At 41.2% G+C, this 17022-nt stretch overlaps 1 protein-coding gene across 6 annotated transcripts in view; it reads right to left on the bottom strand.

Moving 5' to 3' along the window:
* Nucleotides 1-2917: 2917 nt before the first annotated feature.
* lmx1bb (LIM homeobox transcription factor 1, beta b) overlaps nt 2918-17022 on the bottom strand; it is a 53862-nt gene continuing 39757 nt past the window's right edge. For all 6 annotated transcript variants that reach the window (XM_085909127.1, XM_085909131.1, XM_085909126.1 and 3 more), the window contains 6 exons: nt 10210-10442; nt 7509-7687; nt 7093-7170; nt 6655-6721; nt 5017-5178; nt 2918-4040 (listed from right to left, as the gene is read on the bottom strand). In XM_085909127.1, the coding sequence (XP_085765253.1) occupies nt 3883-4040; nt 5017-5178; nt 6655-6721; nt 7093-7170; nt 7509-7687; nt 10210-10442 (877 nt within the window). In that variant the 3' untranslated portion in view covers nt 2918-3882. The remainder of the gene's footprint in view (nt 4041-5016; nt 5179-6654; nt 6722-7092; nt 7171-7508; nt 7688-10209; nt 10443-17022) is intronic.

Raw genomic sequence — 17022 nt, forward strand, 5'->3', positions numbered from 1 at the left:
GAGAAAGCAACACACACTGCTGCAAAGACACTTGGCTGAGAGCCAGGTTTCTGGTCAAACCAAACTACAGCCTGTCATGCCATCACACAGACCCTCAAGGCAGCCACTGGTTAAATATCTCCCTTTAACAATTAACCACACAGCATGGAAAATGCCCAATGAAAACACCCAAAAGCGCCCCTTTGCTCCGGCTAGGGACTCACTGTGAACTCCTGTGAACTCTCTGAAATCATGATACCTTTAGACTGTATTTAGCCTGCAAAATATATTTTTGGCTCGTGCTTTCGTAATAATCCCGAAAAATAGCCTTTTGAAAGTCGCATGCCACCTATATATATACTGTTTGTTGTGTGATTACCCAAAACTGAAGACTTTCAACAAAGTGTGATGCTGTTGGTTTTGTTCTGCTCAGGCAGCAACGTACTTGAATTTACCGTTACAATAACAACAAATCACGAGACAGACATTTTCTAAAGGTCTACCACCACAAACCTCCAAGTGTGTTTCGGGGAGAAATTTCAGGATTTTGACTATCTAGTAAAAATATTGTCACTGGGCTCATTTCCTATGCGGTTAGAGGACAGCAGAAGAGTAAACGTGTGAAACGTTTACTGAAGGGCGGCTCTTAATTCGCCATGAGTTCGTGTGTGTGTCCGTCTGAGGCTCCAGCTCAGGTTTCAGCTCCACTGTTTTCATATTGAGACCACACTTACCTCAACCTCTGAGAGGCTTCTTTGGCTGATTCTCACCCAACGAACAGGCAATGACGTTGATTATAGTCACTCATTGGCTCTACTGTTTGTCAAAATTGAAGCTGCAAAACAGGAGGTGAGGAAAATATCTTAGAGGTTTTGTATAAGGATAGGATTTAGAGCCATTCCGTGCACTCTGGTTGAAATTAACTTTCAAAACAAACTTTTCAGGAACCGGCCAAATGTTTTAAGTGTTGCCAGAAGCTGGCAAAGAACATTTACATTAGTGATTGATTTATCCCTTTGAGTAAATAAAAAGTAGAGGTGGCAAAATTAATTTGTAGTTAAGCAAAAGAACAAGAATTGTTTTCTTTTATATTTTCTATTTACTTGGCAAATTAAATTATTTTTGGGGAAATCAAACCAGGAATTACTGATGAGTTTTCCAATATTTCCTTTCAAATGTTTCGGGAGCGGTGCATCTCCAGCTGTCTTTGTCCATTCACTTTGTGTGCAGGGGCACTACAGGCAACACTGGGGAAAAAAGCGCAACAATTGCATTCTGCACTTCTCCCTGCTCACAGTTGCACTGGCCCGGTCTTGACCGGTCTTGATCAGAAATCCCCAGTCCGCCAAGACTGAGACAAGACCGAGTATAAACGCCTTTGATTTTGAGATGAGACCAAGTCCCTTAAAATGTGTTTTTGAGACCTGGACCAATCTAGAGAACTACAACAGTAAATTACATTAAATTAGACAGAGAATGTTGAAAACTTTGTTATTTCAGGTTTGGAAGGAAATCAAATTATTATTGTCGGTTACATTTTTTTGTCTTTTTAAAATCCAGTTGTCATCTGTGGAATTTGAAAAGAAGCAACAACTATTTGGAGAAAATAAGGGGTTGGAACTAGCATGTTTTTAAATGTTTAGAGTAAAGGTAGAAAGGGGTGAGAAAATATTTCCTATAGTTCTCATATTTTCTACCACTGACAAAGATGGCTCCAAATGTCACAGCATTTTGCCTCTGGGGATCCCTCACCTTGAGGTGTTACACGTGAAGAGATTTCGAAACCTGGGTGTCATCTTGATAGTGGAGATTTAGTGCTGGAATGTTTCAAAGCTTTGACAACATCTCTAGCTCCCTTTGCTCAGGGTGTCCCTTTCACATGGAGACCATAGTCTTGCAAAACAACAAAAAATATTATTGGAGTTTTCGGAATCCGTGTGTTCATGTGACAATACTGATTGAGGGTGGAAGCAAACATGACTGTAGTGACAAGCTGTCACGGAGATGAAGGATGAAAGCACACCCAGGCGGCACTTGCAAGCAGCCGCCATACGAAGCCTCGGGACCTGGGCGAGGTTTACGCTCCAGTGTTATGGGGCTACAGTCACTCCTTGCATTCGAACCAACTCAAAATGTTGGTTTGTTTGTTTATTGTGATTTCAATGCTGTCAACCTATGGTGTTGCCATCTATCACTGACTGTATGTACATGCTTTGAAGTAATCCAAGTATGCAGCCCGTCCCGTGGCCACAGCCATTGACTACATTATCTGCACCACGCATTCTTAGAAGTCTGTTTATTTTCATGAATTTTAATCTGTTTATCATTTCTCTATGAACTGGAACTGAACTTGTGATACTTTGTTGTTTTTTGCATTTTTAATTGAACTAGCGATTTGTAACAATTGGAGGTTAAGTGCTTTTGATAATGGATGGATGGAAGTTATGAATGGTAGGCTGTAATGTTGATGATACAATCTTTTCAGAAATCACCTGTGCAGCCATGAAAAAAGTCATCATTTCTTCAGGCAACATACTGTATATAGCCTATTATGGTGCACATACACTATTTTCTTCTTTGTGGAATATGCTTTGAACTCAAAACTGCTCTTTTTCTATCATTTTCCTGAAAATCAGCAGCGATGGTTCACTTGTCTCACTTGTGTTTCTGTTTACAATGTCCACACTGCAGCACGTGGATTAAGGTTCATCATAAACAAGAAACCGATGTCCTTGTCTAGCCTCTACCAGAGTGAAACGTATAAGCCTGCTGTCAGTTTTCAAATCTGAGCTGTTGACGAGGATTTGTGCATGACCACCTCATTTGACCCTTCCTGTCGCAATTATAAAACTGAATAAATATTTGTCATGTTATTGTTATTTAACGTTTTAAATTCAGTACTCTGAATAAGGCCATTGGTTCAATGTGATCAGGAGAAAGACATTGTTTATTCATCAAATCAGTCAACTTTGGTCAATTAGCAACTTTAACATTTTGAGAATGCACATATGACAATGACAACAAAGAGTGTATGGTCTGTACGAAATAAATAGCACATTGCTCATTTACAGCTCGGCTTGGGAAAAGGGTTAATCTTCATATTAAAATGGCACACCGATAAGTTGTGAAACTTGTGAACTCACTAATTGCTCAACAAAAAAGTTCTCCTTTTTAAATAAAGCTTTTCATTTTTAATATGTACCTTCAAGAGCCTGTTATAGTTAAATAAATAGAATGCTTTCCATTTTTAACATGCACATCCAATTTGCCTCGGAAAATTATTTACATTTCACTGATCTTACTAGTTCACCATATTCTCCACCTTTTTTTTCGTAGTCGTCTAAACGCTTCTTTCTCTCCACAAACTCTCAAACATACACAAATGTACAGTCACGCTCGCAGACATGCTGCACCTATTTACTATTAACACAATATCTAGTACCTATCCATAGTGATCAAAATGCTAGCGGTAAACCATGTAGTGTTAAGAAGAAGCAATCCAAACACCACATCTTAACCGAGGGGGATGAATAAGAACTGTTTTGTTCACAATTGATCATGCATTGTATAAATTCACGCTGTTATTTGGTTTGAGAGTGTATCAGCGGCTTTAATATCTACTCGTGAGCCAAGGAAAGAGTATTATGGATCTCCTGTTAGGGATGAGCGATCCTACTGAATGGTTTCTAACGAATTAACAAGTCTTGTTTTCTTCACTGTCCTACAAGTGGTTTTGCAATCTTGGAGTAAGCGTCCGCGCATAACCGGGAGCAAGCCAACGCAGGCGCTTTCTTCTGTCGTATCCGTGCTTGTCTACAAACTGCCGTACGACAGGCTGTAGGTAGAGATGCGCAGTTTGTTCTGTGCTGTTTTTTTTTCCCCCCTCATCCTTTCTTTGTCGTTTCATGAAGCAAAATAGGAGTTTTGCATGGAGTACAGGCGGTCGATTGGATTCCCCACACGGGCCTGCATGGAGTTGACTTCTGATGATGCCATGAAGCAGTCACTTAGGCTGGTTAACGACGTGTCACTGTCGATGTCGTGGAATGCAGAATCGTTACCTTTGTGGAACAAAGTACAAAATCTATCAGAAGCAGAGGGATAAAAAGCAACAAATGCACAAATCCCTCTAATCTTGCGACTGATGGTAGCGTTGGGAAATTAGAGTTACTAATTGTCACTATGAGGAATTGTGTTTTTGTGTCATCACAATTGTGAAAACTGTTTCCTCAGATATCATCAAAGCTCACTTTTTGCGGCTCTCGCTGGGACAATTGTGCTCTGTGAGGGCGCATGTAAACAAGGGGCTTCCTCCTAAAAGATCTGGCTAATAGCAACTGTTTACGCCTTTCATAAAACCTCAACATGTTATTTCTCTAAAGGGAATAGTTAACTTTATTACACTCTGGATCTTAATGATAGTGCACAAAATGGGGACAGTGTTTTGAGACATATCTTTTAATGCCTTGCCAATATTGTTCTTTTCCCCAAACCGAAGGAGAGTGATGAGACCGGGGATTTAGGTTCTTACTATCAAGAAGAACTAAATGGAGGCAAATTATAAGGAAGTTATGAACTTGAGGAAATGGTCCCTCTGGGCTTTGTTGACGACATCACTCTGAAAAGTGTTATTCCAGGAACATCCTGTGGATTCAAACTTGATTGACTGATATTTTCCCCCTCCTCTCGTTTGCAATTTAATGTCTTAGCAAAATCTGCGACGAGTTGCGCTCGCTTCTTGATGTGCTGGCAGATAGGACCCCCAGTCTCCCACACTGACCGAGCACATGTTTCTAACCGCCGACATCATCATCATCAGCAACGGGATGTCTCAAAACTTGGGGGCAGAGATCTTGAAACCACATGATCCCCCAAACACAAATGCGTATCTTATCTCATGTGGGAGGAGAAGCTGCTGGCACTTAAATCAGGTTGCTGTGGCTTGAAAATATGTTCCACGCTGGGGAGCTATGAGATTGATCAATGGGGGTGGGGGCAGACAAGTAAGCGGGGGTTAGTGGGTTACTGGATGCTCACCATATGGGTTCATGTGGTCCCCGGGCATTTGTGGGGGGGTAAGCCCCTGTTGGAATGGGTCTGTGCTGTAGCCATTCTGATCCATGGCAACCAGCTGCTGCTGTGGCGGTGGGAGAGGTGTGAAGGAGCTCATCATCCCCTCCATTCGATTTGACATTACTTCTGCAAGAAAGTGAGCGCGTGTGAGGACAAGTTTGTACAATGAACAATTGTTGTATTGTTTGAAGATAAATCTCCATGCGGTCACCTGTGTATGAAGTTTCTTGTGTTTTTGAAAAGGCACGCATTAGAATATTTTTGTTTTCTAATTTGAAATTCCCATTACTTTTTGTTGTACATGACAACACTTTGATTTTATTGTTTCATTTTTTTGTATAAACCACGGAGTAGTATTCTATTTATTTGTAATTACTTTATTCTTTCTTAAATTACTGATTGTCGTTTTCTGTTTGTGTTTTGTTTAAGTCAGACAATATGATATGATAATCAATTAACCCACAACAGAGGACTTTGGTATTATCAGGAAAAAAAAATATCCATTCCAAAACACACGCAGACAGACAGACAAACACACACACACAAACATATATTGAGATTTGGCTAACACAAAATGTATTGATCATTTTTATTATATAGGTGAAAATGATTGAAGGTGTCGAATTTTGTAATGATTTATTTAGCCATTCAAGTAAGACTAATGGAAAAAAAAAAGGGCAGGTCTTGTGAGGTAGCGACAAGCTCCAAATAGCGAACTGGCGTGCATGCCTTTGTTGGTATTACCTTGGAAACCTCCTGAAACGCACTCAGCTACAATCCTATTGCCAGTTCCTTTGACAAACACTGCTCTCGCAAAGTGACTGATGAAGAACCAGCTCTGGGGGCTTCTTCCTAGGCAATCCCAACCGCTTGCACAATTCTATCAGTCCACAAACTCTTCAAAAATAACTTTTAAATTACTTTCGGTGTGTTTTTGTTCACAAATTTTATATATATTTTTTAATCTGGGTAAAATGTGGATTTAACAACTTAATGTTATATTTTTTCTCGAGAAAATTACAACTAATTGTGAACAATAAAGAAGGATAAGGGGAAGATCATTTTAGATTTAGTCTTTCAATGATATTTTAGTGCTACTCTAGTACTTTTCTTTTATATGCTCATCATGGGTTTATGTTCACGTAAAACACATTCTGCATGTAATATCTTTGCCACGAGGATATGATTAAAATGTAAAATGTAGTGGAAAGTGAATATATCGATATATATTTTTTTTCATCATCAAAACGTGTGTCACTTATAGTGTAGTGTATATTGTATGTATTGTATTGTTTTTTTTTTTCTAATAGCAGTAAATACTACACAGGCATTATAATGACAGATCATAATAATCACACACTTTCAAATCCATGCTCACGCTTAAGTGTGCTGCTGATTTTGTACTATCAAAGAGAATAACAAAATATTCAATATCTTTTACAGGAGGAAGATTTTTTTTGGTTGAGTTTTGACGATTGTTGAAGATTTTTTTGTTTTTAAAGATATTTTCTTGTTGACTTATACTGTAGTCATACTGTAAAATGAGATAAAAGTAGAGCAACAGCTGAGAGTGAAAGCTCCTCGTGTGTACTCAGTCACTACCTTGCCCAAGTCTCTGGGAATTCTGTTGTTCTTGTTGTTGCTGCTGTCTTCTGGCCAACTTCTTCATCTAAACGAAAGAGTCAAAGTTGAGAGGAACTCCCAAAACTAACATGCGCTCTTTAATTTAGAAAGGATGCTTCAGGCTCTTCACCCTCGCGTGAACTGCATGAAATCTGTATCGGAGTGCATTTCATTGTCAAGAATCAAAGGATTTTACAAGATAGTCATCGGCCCGAGGGAGGGCGTAGACATTTAGTGCATCAGTGTGCTAGATTTGCAACTTCAAGTGATAGTTCTTTTCGTTTTGCAGTCGTGAAAGGAATGCAGTGATAACTTTAACACACATAGTTTGGGTGATTTATTCACTGGACTCTTTCTGTAAATTCAAGATGGAAAAGGGCTGTCCATTACGTACGCAGATCGCCTAGTTTCTCCCACCTTAGCTCTCTGGTTCTGGAACCACACCTGGACCACCCGAACACTGAGCCCTGTCTCTGCAGCCAACGTCTCCCTCACCTGAAGACAATCATTTTAAGCACCATGAACAACGTATAAAAATACCTCATCATGCTATAAAACAGGCACGTTCCAGCATTTGCTTTGTTTTTTTAGGAACCTTGGAAATGCCGCTTTTTTTATCTTTTCCCGCTGGCCACCTCAAAACCTTCGAGGCACTTCTTCTATAGCAATATGTTTATTACACCGGCTTCAAAGTTCAGTTGGTTATAATGAAACTTCAAATGCACTGCAGCTTATTTGACTGTTTATTAGGCCAAACGTTCAAAATGAATGAATTAATGTTGATGTGATCAAAAATGCATTCCCAATATGATTTATTGCAGCCTCATACGTACCTTCCTGCAAGGTTTTGAGGACACCTCAAAGGAGGCCTTGAAGGCTCGTCTCTGCTGAGTAGTCAAAATGGTCCGTGGTCTTTTAGGTCTCCTGGGATCCTTGCTGTCATCCCCTTTTCCCTGGCCTCCGATGCCTCCTTTCTCAGGCTTGATGTCCAATTCCTCATCGTCACTTTTTTCTGCAAGAGTTTGCATCATCAGTACGTTTGAACTAACTACTCCCTTTTGTCTGTGACAGGCTACTGATGAATATACATTTATTCTTCGCTCTTCCAGAAGATTCACACACCACAAATGCATATTCAACGGACAGGCATGTGTTTTGAATATGGTTATCAATTAGTTTCAAACGAAAACTAGTCACATGCATGATTGCACTCACAGACGTCTACAGCGTGCGCTTGGAGTGCACAGTGAAGTATGTCCATTTATCATTAGACTGGACACTGTGTCACTTGTAACATATTGCCCTCAGCTTTAGCTGATTTGCACCGAATCAATCTCTGATAAGAATGCTATGTTAAGTTTAACAAAGGTAGTGCTCGGACATATGGAGAATGCATCTTCTATAATGAAGCATAAGAAAGAGCGAACTTGGAGTTATATTTTTAGTGTCACGAGCAGGATATTTGACAAAAAGAAAATTTGTGCAAACTACATAAAAAAAAAACTAAAAAAGAAAAGTAAAACTCTGTGAAGGAGAAAATTGTGAAATTTAAATTAATTTTAAAAGCCAATTTACATAGAAAAATAAAACGCATCTAATGCACCAAAACAGAAACATTTTCGACTTTATTTGATGCATCAACATCCGAACAGCCGCATGTCGACTTAAGTTTCAGGGGCAGCTGCTCTGAGAAAATGTGTGTGTGTTTATTTTGCAGGAGCGGTACGGGGTGGCTCCTCACACAATGACGTCACACAGTGAGGACCCAGTTGTTTTCATGGACTGGGCTGGTGTTTAGAGCAGAGGAATGAGCAGATATGTAATTTGCGTGTCATTTTGGTGGCATGGCTAAAAGCTAAAAAAAAAAAAGATTTAGCTTTATAACTCCTAATATAACTCCTTTAAAGTGAATGAATCTAGCCTGAGTATGAATAAAACATTTTCTGGCGAGGCAAACAAGATTTTTTAGTATCTGGTTCTGATGTGTAAATACGTTTGTCTCTTGCAAATATATATTCTGTCTAGCACATACTAAGGTTAACCTCTGTTCATGTCAACATTTTCTCCATCTTGAAATTTGGAGACATGCACAAAAGCCCGTGTGATACTCTGGGACACGAGCGAACAAGGATGAGGCAGAGCAAATATTCCCACAAGTTGACAAAAGTTGACATAGGCACAGATGTATTTGACAAATTCCCCGCTTTTGTGCGTGTTTAAATGTGAGCCAGATGGTAGTGAACAGTGAGACTTGGCGACCTGCCTCATTGTGTGAGGAGGCTATAGGCGAGGAACACTCGAGCCGATAAGAGCGGAGATGCAGGCGTTGTGCAGAAAGGCCCCAAATCCCTTTGTCACTCACCATGATACAGTGATTTAATTCTTTCCAGCACCACAGCCTGCCCACGCATGGATAGCCATTAGAACAGAGGGGCTTGGCTGAGTCCTGGATCCACTTCCTACTGTATCATAAACTTGTGCTCCCTGCTCGAATTAGAAAGCTACCAAAACAACAGATCAAGTATTGTTGGAAGCTTTTACAGCAAGTGATGTCTGCCGAATTGCAGCTGTTTAAGGATGAATCATGGTTTAGTTCTTATCTTTTTGATAATCTCACGGACTACAACTTTAGCTACACCTGCGCAATCCAGTATAAGAGCTGTTGAATTGGATTCATTAGCGATAAGGAATTATAACACGTTATAGTGCAGGCAACCCCAAAATTGGAAACACTTCTCAGCGGTGCAGTTTGACACCACTTCAAAATATAACTAGCTATCAAATACAGAAATTAATATCACTGGCAGCACAGTGACTGTTCCTGTGTGGAGTTTGGATGTTTTCTGTGTGGGTTTCCTCCGGGTGCTCCGGTTTCCCCCCCACAATTTAAAACCAAAGACTGACCACTCCAAATTGTCTCTTGGTGTGATTGTGAGTGGTTGTCTATGTCTATGTGTGCCCTGCGACTGGCTGGTGACCAGTTCAGGGTGTACCCTGCATATTGCCCAAAGACTGCTGGGATAGGCTCCAGTACGCTGGCCACCTCATGGGGATAAGCGGTTCTAATGAATGAATGCACATTGCTGGCCTTTAAATGTCAAGTACCAATAAAAACAACCTACACCTACGTATAATGAAAAAAGTACAATAAAATGCCACTTAAAAAAATGTTGATTTTGTGCAACTACTGAATGAAATGTTATTGAGTAAAGTCTACATACAAATTTTTACAGTGTACAAAAGTAAACATAACACAATAGATTGTGTGTTATACTTGATGGTAGAGAATGTGCACGTATGCTTAAAATTGTAGTCAGTGTGTGTGTGTGTGTGTGTGTGTGTGTGTGTGTGTGTGTGTGTGTGTGTGTGTGTGTGTGCGTGTGCATGTGAACACCACTTGACTCCAGTTAGGACCTCAGAGCTAGCTATCACTGCAATGGCACTGCACGCATAAAACCCAACACCTCGGTGTCATGTGATGGTCGCACTTCAGTACTGTTCACACTCTGCTGTGAAAGGGCGCACAGGGCTCACCTGAGTCTGACTCATCTGGGCTGACCGAGCTGAGTAAGTCCTTCTCTCTCTCATAGTCGACCTTGCACAGCAGCTGACCCTCCTTCAGGACAAACTCGTCGCCTTTTCTCAGCTGGCGGTCGCACACGCAGCAGCAGAAGCAGTTCAGATGGTAGACACATTCCAGAGCTCGCATCACAAACTCTGTCGGGGCAATCTTCTCCATGCACCCGCTGCACTTGGTTGCAAACAACCTATAGATGAAAAAAGCATTTGTTTTTCTCCAAGTTTTATCGAAAAGCTTTAAAAAAGAAAAAAAAAAACATAACATTGTTGGCAGAGGTAAATATTTGTATCACCGTATGTACTTTAAGGACTGGTGGTAATTGCTGACCTACTCGCTGCATGGCTGTAGATTTGGAGAAGATTGGTTTGCTTTTACCCAACATTGGGTTAATTAATTTTGACCCAGCAGATTGGGTTTGATAAATGAATTCGGGCAGGCTGAAAAGCTGAAGATGGTCATCGTCTTGGTCAGTTTTGTTGTATACTGAAGCTGAAATAAATTAAATGTAGCATTATTGGAAGATGTTTGCAGCTAGATGGCCGCTGATGCTGGATGCATCAGTTAGCATATCAGAGTCCATGATTCATTGCTGACTGCTGAGTGTCATATCTTAGCTAACAATCTGACATCATGCCTCCATGCTGCAACATCGCTTGGGTTGCCTGTCCAATACCGTCGTCTTCTTTTGTAATCATTCAGCAAAATGCTTGGATTGTTTCATTGGTGACTTTGAGTCATTTAATTTGTGCTTGCTTGTTCAGAAGAAGCCATATAAAAATGAAGCAAGGAGGCAACGAGCGTGGTTGATGTTGTCCAGCCGTAAAGCTGGATTTATTAGCAGCGTCTTTGTTTGTCCTGGTGAGGAAGACAGCTGGCAGCCGCCTATCTATTTGTGGCGAGCATCTATTTCATTGTGCGACGCAGGGAGGCAACGAGAGGACTATTTAACATCATGGACTGTTTCGGGGCAGGGATGAGCGATGGTGATGAATATAATGTGTAAATATGAGAAGAGGGTTTTGTCATGGTAATTGTATTCTTGGTGCTGATTGAGTGCTGATAGGGTGTGTGTGTTTGTCTGTGTTAACACGTGTGCAAGCAGCACCCGGCAGCTGTATGCATGCTGGAAAGAAATGTGGTTTCTATTGTTGACTGCATGCAGCTCTCTTTGAAGATGATTGCGTCACTATTGCTCAGCGCAACCAGCTTTTTATGTTACCTTAATTACGCATCAACAAGTCCAATCTACCTGCATTTGACACAACTGTGCACTGTATAGGACATGTTCAAACGTTATGAACTTTTCAGCCTTCACGCAGCAGCAATCTAGACCAAGCAAGGTTCAGAAAATCCTATAATCTTCCATTTATTACAATAAGTTAAGAAGATTATTATTCAACGATGGAAAAAGTAGAAAAAAAAATGATGGCAAGTTTCTAAAACAAGCGTCCGTCTTGTTTAAGTGAACTGCCAACGTTGACATACTGTAGCTTCTAAACAAACTACTAGGCTTGTCCATTTGATAAAAGAAAAACCAGAAAGCACTTTTTTTCCTTTATTTGGAAAATAAAAGTATAGAATAAATGTAAAAAAGCAAAACGTCACCCTAGCAAAACTGAATATTCAGCAACTAGTTGCACATTTTTAGAAGGATTAGTGTGTTACATGCTGGGATCAGTGGAAAGAAGTGATGAATCTCTCAAGACAAGTTCCCAGCTCTAATGTTTAGCTAATGATTGACGGCTTAGCCTAAGAAAGAGAGCGAAAAGTTGAGGAAATGACTTGTTAGCACGGTTTGGATATGTTCAGGATTCTGCATTCACCTACAGCCGCTCTCTCAAATCTTCTCATCTAGATGAAAACATTCTCATTCAGCCCCCGTTCCTTTCTTCTCTGCCGTGCACCGAGTCTAATCTTGTAAGCCATTATTTTTCTATTTCCCCTCTCTGTCACTTTGCATTATTTTTGCTGCTGTAATTCCTATTCGTCCCTTCTGGAATCTTCCTGTCCTGCTTTGTCCTCGACTCTAATCCGGACTTTCTGCCTGTTTTCAGCCCCTGGTCCCCATTCTCTGCGGGGTTCAGATGGAATAGCCATGCATGACGCCCCTTCTATGGCAACCACACCTCCACAGGAAGGCAACGGCGACTTTTCGGATGGGCAGAGAGGGCCTTTGAGAATCTGGCAGCAGAAGTAAATCCTTCTCTAAGGAACAAGGAGAATTAGCAGGGAGCAGTGGACTAGGGATTTAACCCTACCCCTCTCCTTTGAAAGGCACAGTCAGGCCCACTCCTGCGGCTCGCCACAATCAAACAGAAGAGGAGTGGGGAGGTGGCAGTGGGGAGAGGAGAACACAAACTCCCTGAATGACACAAGCAGTGGATTGTGGAGGAGCCTAATCCCACTTTAATACCTTTCCAAGTTCAGCTGCTAAAGAATGCTCTTTAAAACAACACCGCTGTGTGAGCAGTGAAGGTTGACCAGGGGGAGGCACGCCATTCAACCTCCTCAACATTACCTGATTAGTGGTTTGAGGTCCGGGGCCACTGGGCCAACGTGCCAGCGGGAGGCAGGCCAGAGGACATAAAAAATGATTTCATGTCGACAAGAAGCAGATCTGTGGTAACATTACAAGAGTCAAAATCTATACTGGGATGTCCCGCTTCAAAAAACGAAGCCCAGAGCGGCCTTTCTAGATGCATGACGATGGTAATTTTATTATTATTCAGCCGACTGGTTTTTATGTTAAATGAATACATGGAAGGGCGACTCGGTGGCCTACTGCCCGATGACTGCTGGGATAGGCTCCAGCACGCCCGCAACCCCCGTGGGGACAAAGCAGTACAGAAAATGGATGGATGGATGAATATATGGACATTTGCTCTGGCTTTCACTCTGGTGAGGATGGATGGATGGATGGATGGATGGATGGATGGATGGATGGATGGATGGATGGATGGATGGATGGATGGATGGATGGATGGATGACATTATGACAGGTCAATATGCTGAATGTCTATGTCACAACAATACCAAATACATTTTAAAAGTTTGGGAAATTCTATCTGAAGACACTTGGCTACCTTCTTAGTAATAAAGACACGGAAGATCCTATTGCAAAAAAAATCCAATGTTGTATCTTTTTAGTGATGGAAAAAGTGTAGGTATATTTAATTCCTCGCTATTTCCAAGCTGTATATTTTCATGCTGTATATTTCCAAGCTGTTAGTCAATTGGCAAGGAAGGCAAGCGGTAGTGGCAAGCTCCAAAACGTTGTTGTTTTTTGTCTGGTGTGGTGTCATTTCCAACCTCTGCATGAACCACTGGCTGACCGCCTGGACCTGCAGCTGCCTGTGTAACCTGACTCCAAGTGTCGCAGCCAGGACCACCAGCATCAACAATTCCCATCCCGCCTTTCGCTTTCTACCTCCTTTCTACACCTGAGCGCACAGATCAAGGGATGAGCGCCTCCTCTGTGGATCAATAGCCGCATCTCAAGCAGAGAGCTGTCAATATTTACCTAGGCCTCCCCGACGGACTCATAAATGAAAGAAAAAGGGCCTATCTCAGCACATAGCTCGCTCCCAGAGGACTCATCACGTCCTTCTTTTTAATCCTGTGTCCACATACCTGTAATCCCTTGTCTGTTCTTTCTCAATTTAGCTGTGATTGGGCTCATCGACTCTGACAGATTATCACACTGGTGGTAAAGCGGTGTTTTTAGGAAATATAAAAAGACACAGCCAAGAGTAAAAAGTATAGTATAGAAGACAAGGACAACAGGGAGCAGCACTTATTTTGTCTGATGAACACTTCAGGCTGGGCAAGTACAGCTGAGAGACTTCAGCATCTTCTTCTTTCCCCTTTTACAGGCACTCTGGAGAACTATGCGCTATCCCTTTGAACAGATTATAGGCAACTTAAAGTGTGACAACATCTTAAGCTCTCACCGCATGCTGCCAATGATTTCCCTTCCACAGACATTACATTTAATGCTTCTGCTGCGGTGATAAGCATCGGGAGGACTGGGCAGGATGAAAGAACGTACTGAGAAGCCAAAGGGAGAAGGGGCGGTGGGGGGGGGTTGATGAATTGATCATGCTACATTTAGCAACACGTGCGACACACTCGGATTTTGCTGACCAGTACTCTGAGTAATACCATAACAGTTTCGGGAACAATACACCTCAGCCTCTTATGTCAGCGACTCTCATCCGAGCCTGAGGGGATAAGGATTATCTCAGCAGCAGCTGTAAACTATTACTTTTAAGATTGTTTTGGCTAGGCAACCTGTGGCCACGCCAATCATGCAAGGGTGTGACATGATGACTGTGTGACGGGTCAGAAGAAGGTCTCGGGACAGGATGGGTGACACACCATCAGAAGTCCCTTTACATTTCCTTTTTCCCTCCATTTTGCTGATGCTAAATCTCGGAAAGGTTGACAGTTTATTTTTAATGAACTGCATTTTTAGGCATGAAAAATCATTTGAACATTTGAAAACTGTCTCAAAGTGCTGTGATTATTTTGAATAAAGAAATCGATTTGTTTAAATACATACATTTTAAAAGAATGTTGCATTTACAAGTGTTGACATTTAATAATTGCATGCTGATTTACATAAAAAAACAAAGAGAAAATAGAGAAAGACAAAAATAGTGGAGCAAAGAAAGAAAGAAAGAAAGAAAGAAAGAAAGAAGAGAGAAAGAAGAGAGAAAGAAAAAGAAAGAAAGACCTTCAGTCCTCATGAATGCAGTGTCCCCCCCAAAAAAAAATATTGTCTGTGTAAAACATTGCAGTGGCTGACCTTGTTTTATATTATCAGCATTTCTCTTTGGACTATAGATTCATGGAGAGTAATGAAGCCAAATAAAAAGTGCCATCCTCCTGCTCCCAAGGGCTAGCTCCAGTCAGCTCTAAAAGCTGCTTAATCACCATCCCATGCTTACAACATTAGCATAATAATGGCCTTTAAATTGAGCCTCTTTGTTTTTTAATTAAACTCCCAGCAGGTAAAAGTAAAACACATTAACCAGAGATGTGTACACCGTTAATGGCCCAACGGTGCCTTCTTCATCACCCGGCTCTGGCCACGGGGTTCTGCTCGTGCCCCTCCCTGGAGCGCAGCGCTGGCTGCCTCCAAAGCTCACCGGGGAGGAATGAGACGACCTGATTGCACTTGGCATGGCGAAGATAATAGCAGAGACGTGTCGGAAGTGTCGGTGCACGCGTCCGCACCTGCCTTACTTCGAAGAGGCAGAACACTTAGGGGAAAAGCTGCTCAACGGATCTTAACGAAATCTGTGAAAACACACGGCTAACAGTTAGTTCGGAGCTAAGTGTTTTCCAGGATCATCTATCCCGCAAGTCTGCTAGTGTGAAAATAAATATGGCCGCTTTCATTCTATGGCAGCATGAGCTCCCAAATTGACGAATGTGCAGCTCCTGAGACGAGTCTTGGGCCAAACAGACATCTCAGTCTGATATCTGTGCATGGATACTGCAACTGCACAGCTGCACAAAGAAATCCTAAACCTCAATTCATTATTCAAATGATGTCACTTTGGCGAGCGCACATTTTAGATTACGCAGAGCCCTAAAGCTTGCATGTAACAGGGTATGTTACTATGTCAAGTGTCTTATGCCTTGCAAGTTGAGCATGCATACGATAATGTTACACACGGGTCTGTGCGCGGCTCCGAAAGCGGTGTGCTGAGAATTGTCTTGCAGCATCAAGTGAGCGGCTGCTTCGCATTCACATGTATCCACTAATGAGTCTGAGGGGAAAATAGGATCCCTCTCTTCTCTTTCTCCCTCTCCCTCTCTGAGGGTGGAAATAATCCTCCTCCCAGCCACACAGGTGGAACAAAGCTGACAGAGTGAAAGGGACAGTGTACTGGGCAGCAGAGGAGGCTAAGTACACATCTAAATACAAGAGTAAGCAGACAGGCACATAGGATGTTGTTTGGACAGCTGCTGTTCCTGAGTATCCGAAATGTGTGTAACATCACATTTAAGCAAATTTTTTCCACCTCCATTGAACAAAAGGGATCGCAGCAATGGAATAATAATAAATTATCACTGGAAAGATTTACAAAAATAAAAAATTATCCCTATGCTCAAATTAAACTAGATTACTATTAATAATAATGATCATAATTATAATAGTAAAAATTATAATAGATGGGTGAATAATAATAATAACAATAATAATAATAATAATAATAATAATTGATGGATAGATAATAATAATAATAATCATAATGATAATGATAATGACAAGAATATAGAATAATATGAACATGACCAAAAATATGTATAAATATAAGTCAAAAGATTTTTGTATTATATTTCTGAGTACATGTGCAAGGAACAATGATGTATTTTGCAATCATTATGTTTCTGTTTGTCCTCTTCCAAACTAATCTGCATCAGCTAACAATTGAGGGCTTGGCCTGGTTGACGAGCCACTGGGAGCAATTGCAGCTTCTGAAAGAGCTGGGAGAGCACAGAGAGTGATGGCTACAATAAGGCTAATGGCTATCACATGTTATAGAGCTCCAACTGACTATAACTGCACACAGAAACATGGTTCCCCCTTGTGCAACTTTCTGCAAATTCGGCCTTTACAACACAAGGGAGGCACTGATTTATCAGCAGGTTTGTTTTGATACTGTAGTTCGCAGTGCTATTGGTCTGCCTTACATGAGAGGTGTTTAATATTTTGGCCACACCAGGACCTTTAAATACATGTACTGTACAAATGA

This window comes from Syngnathus leptorhynchus, chromosome 4, assembly GCF_054491065.1.
Source record: "Syngnathus leptorhynchus isolate UIUO chromosome 4, UIUO_Slep, whole genome shotgun sequence".
Lineage (NCBI taxonomy): Eukaryota > Metazoa > Chordata > Actinopteri > Syngnathiformes > Syngnathidae > Syngnathus > Syngnathus leptorhynchus.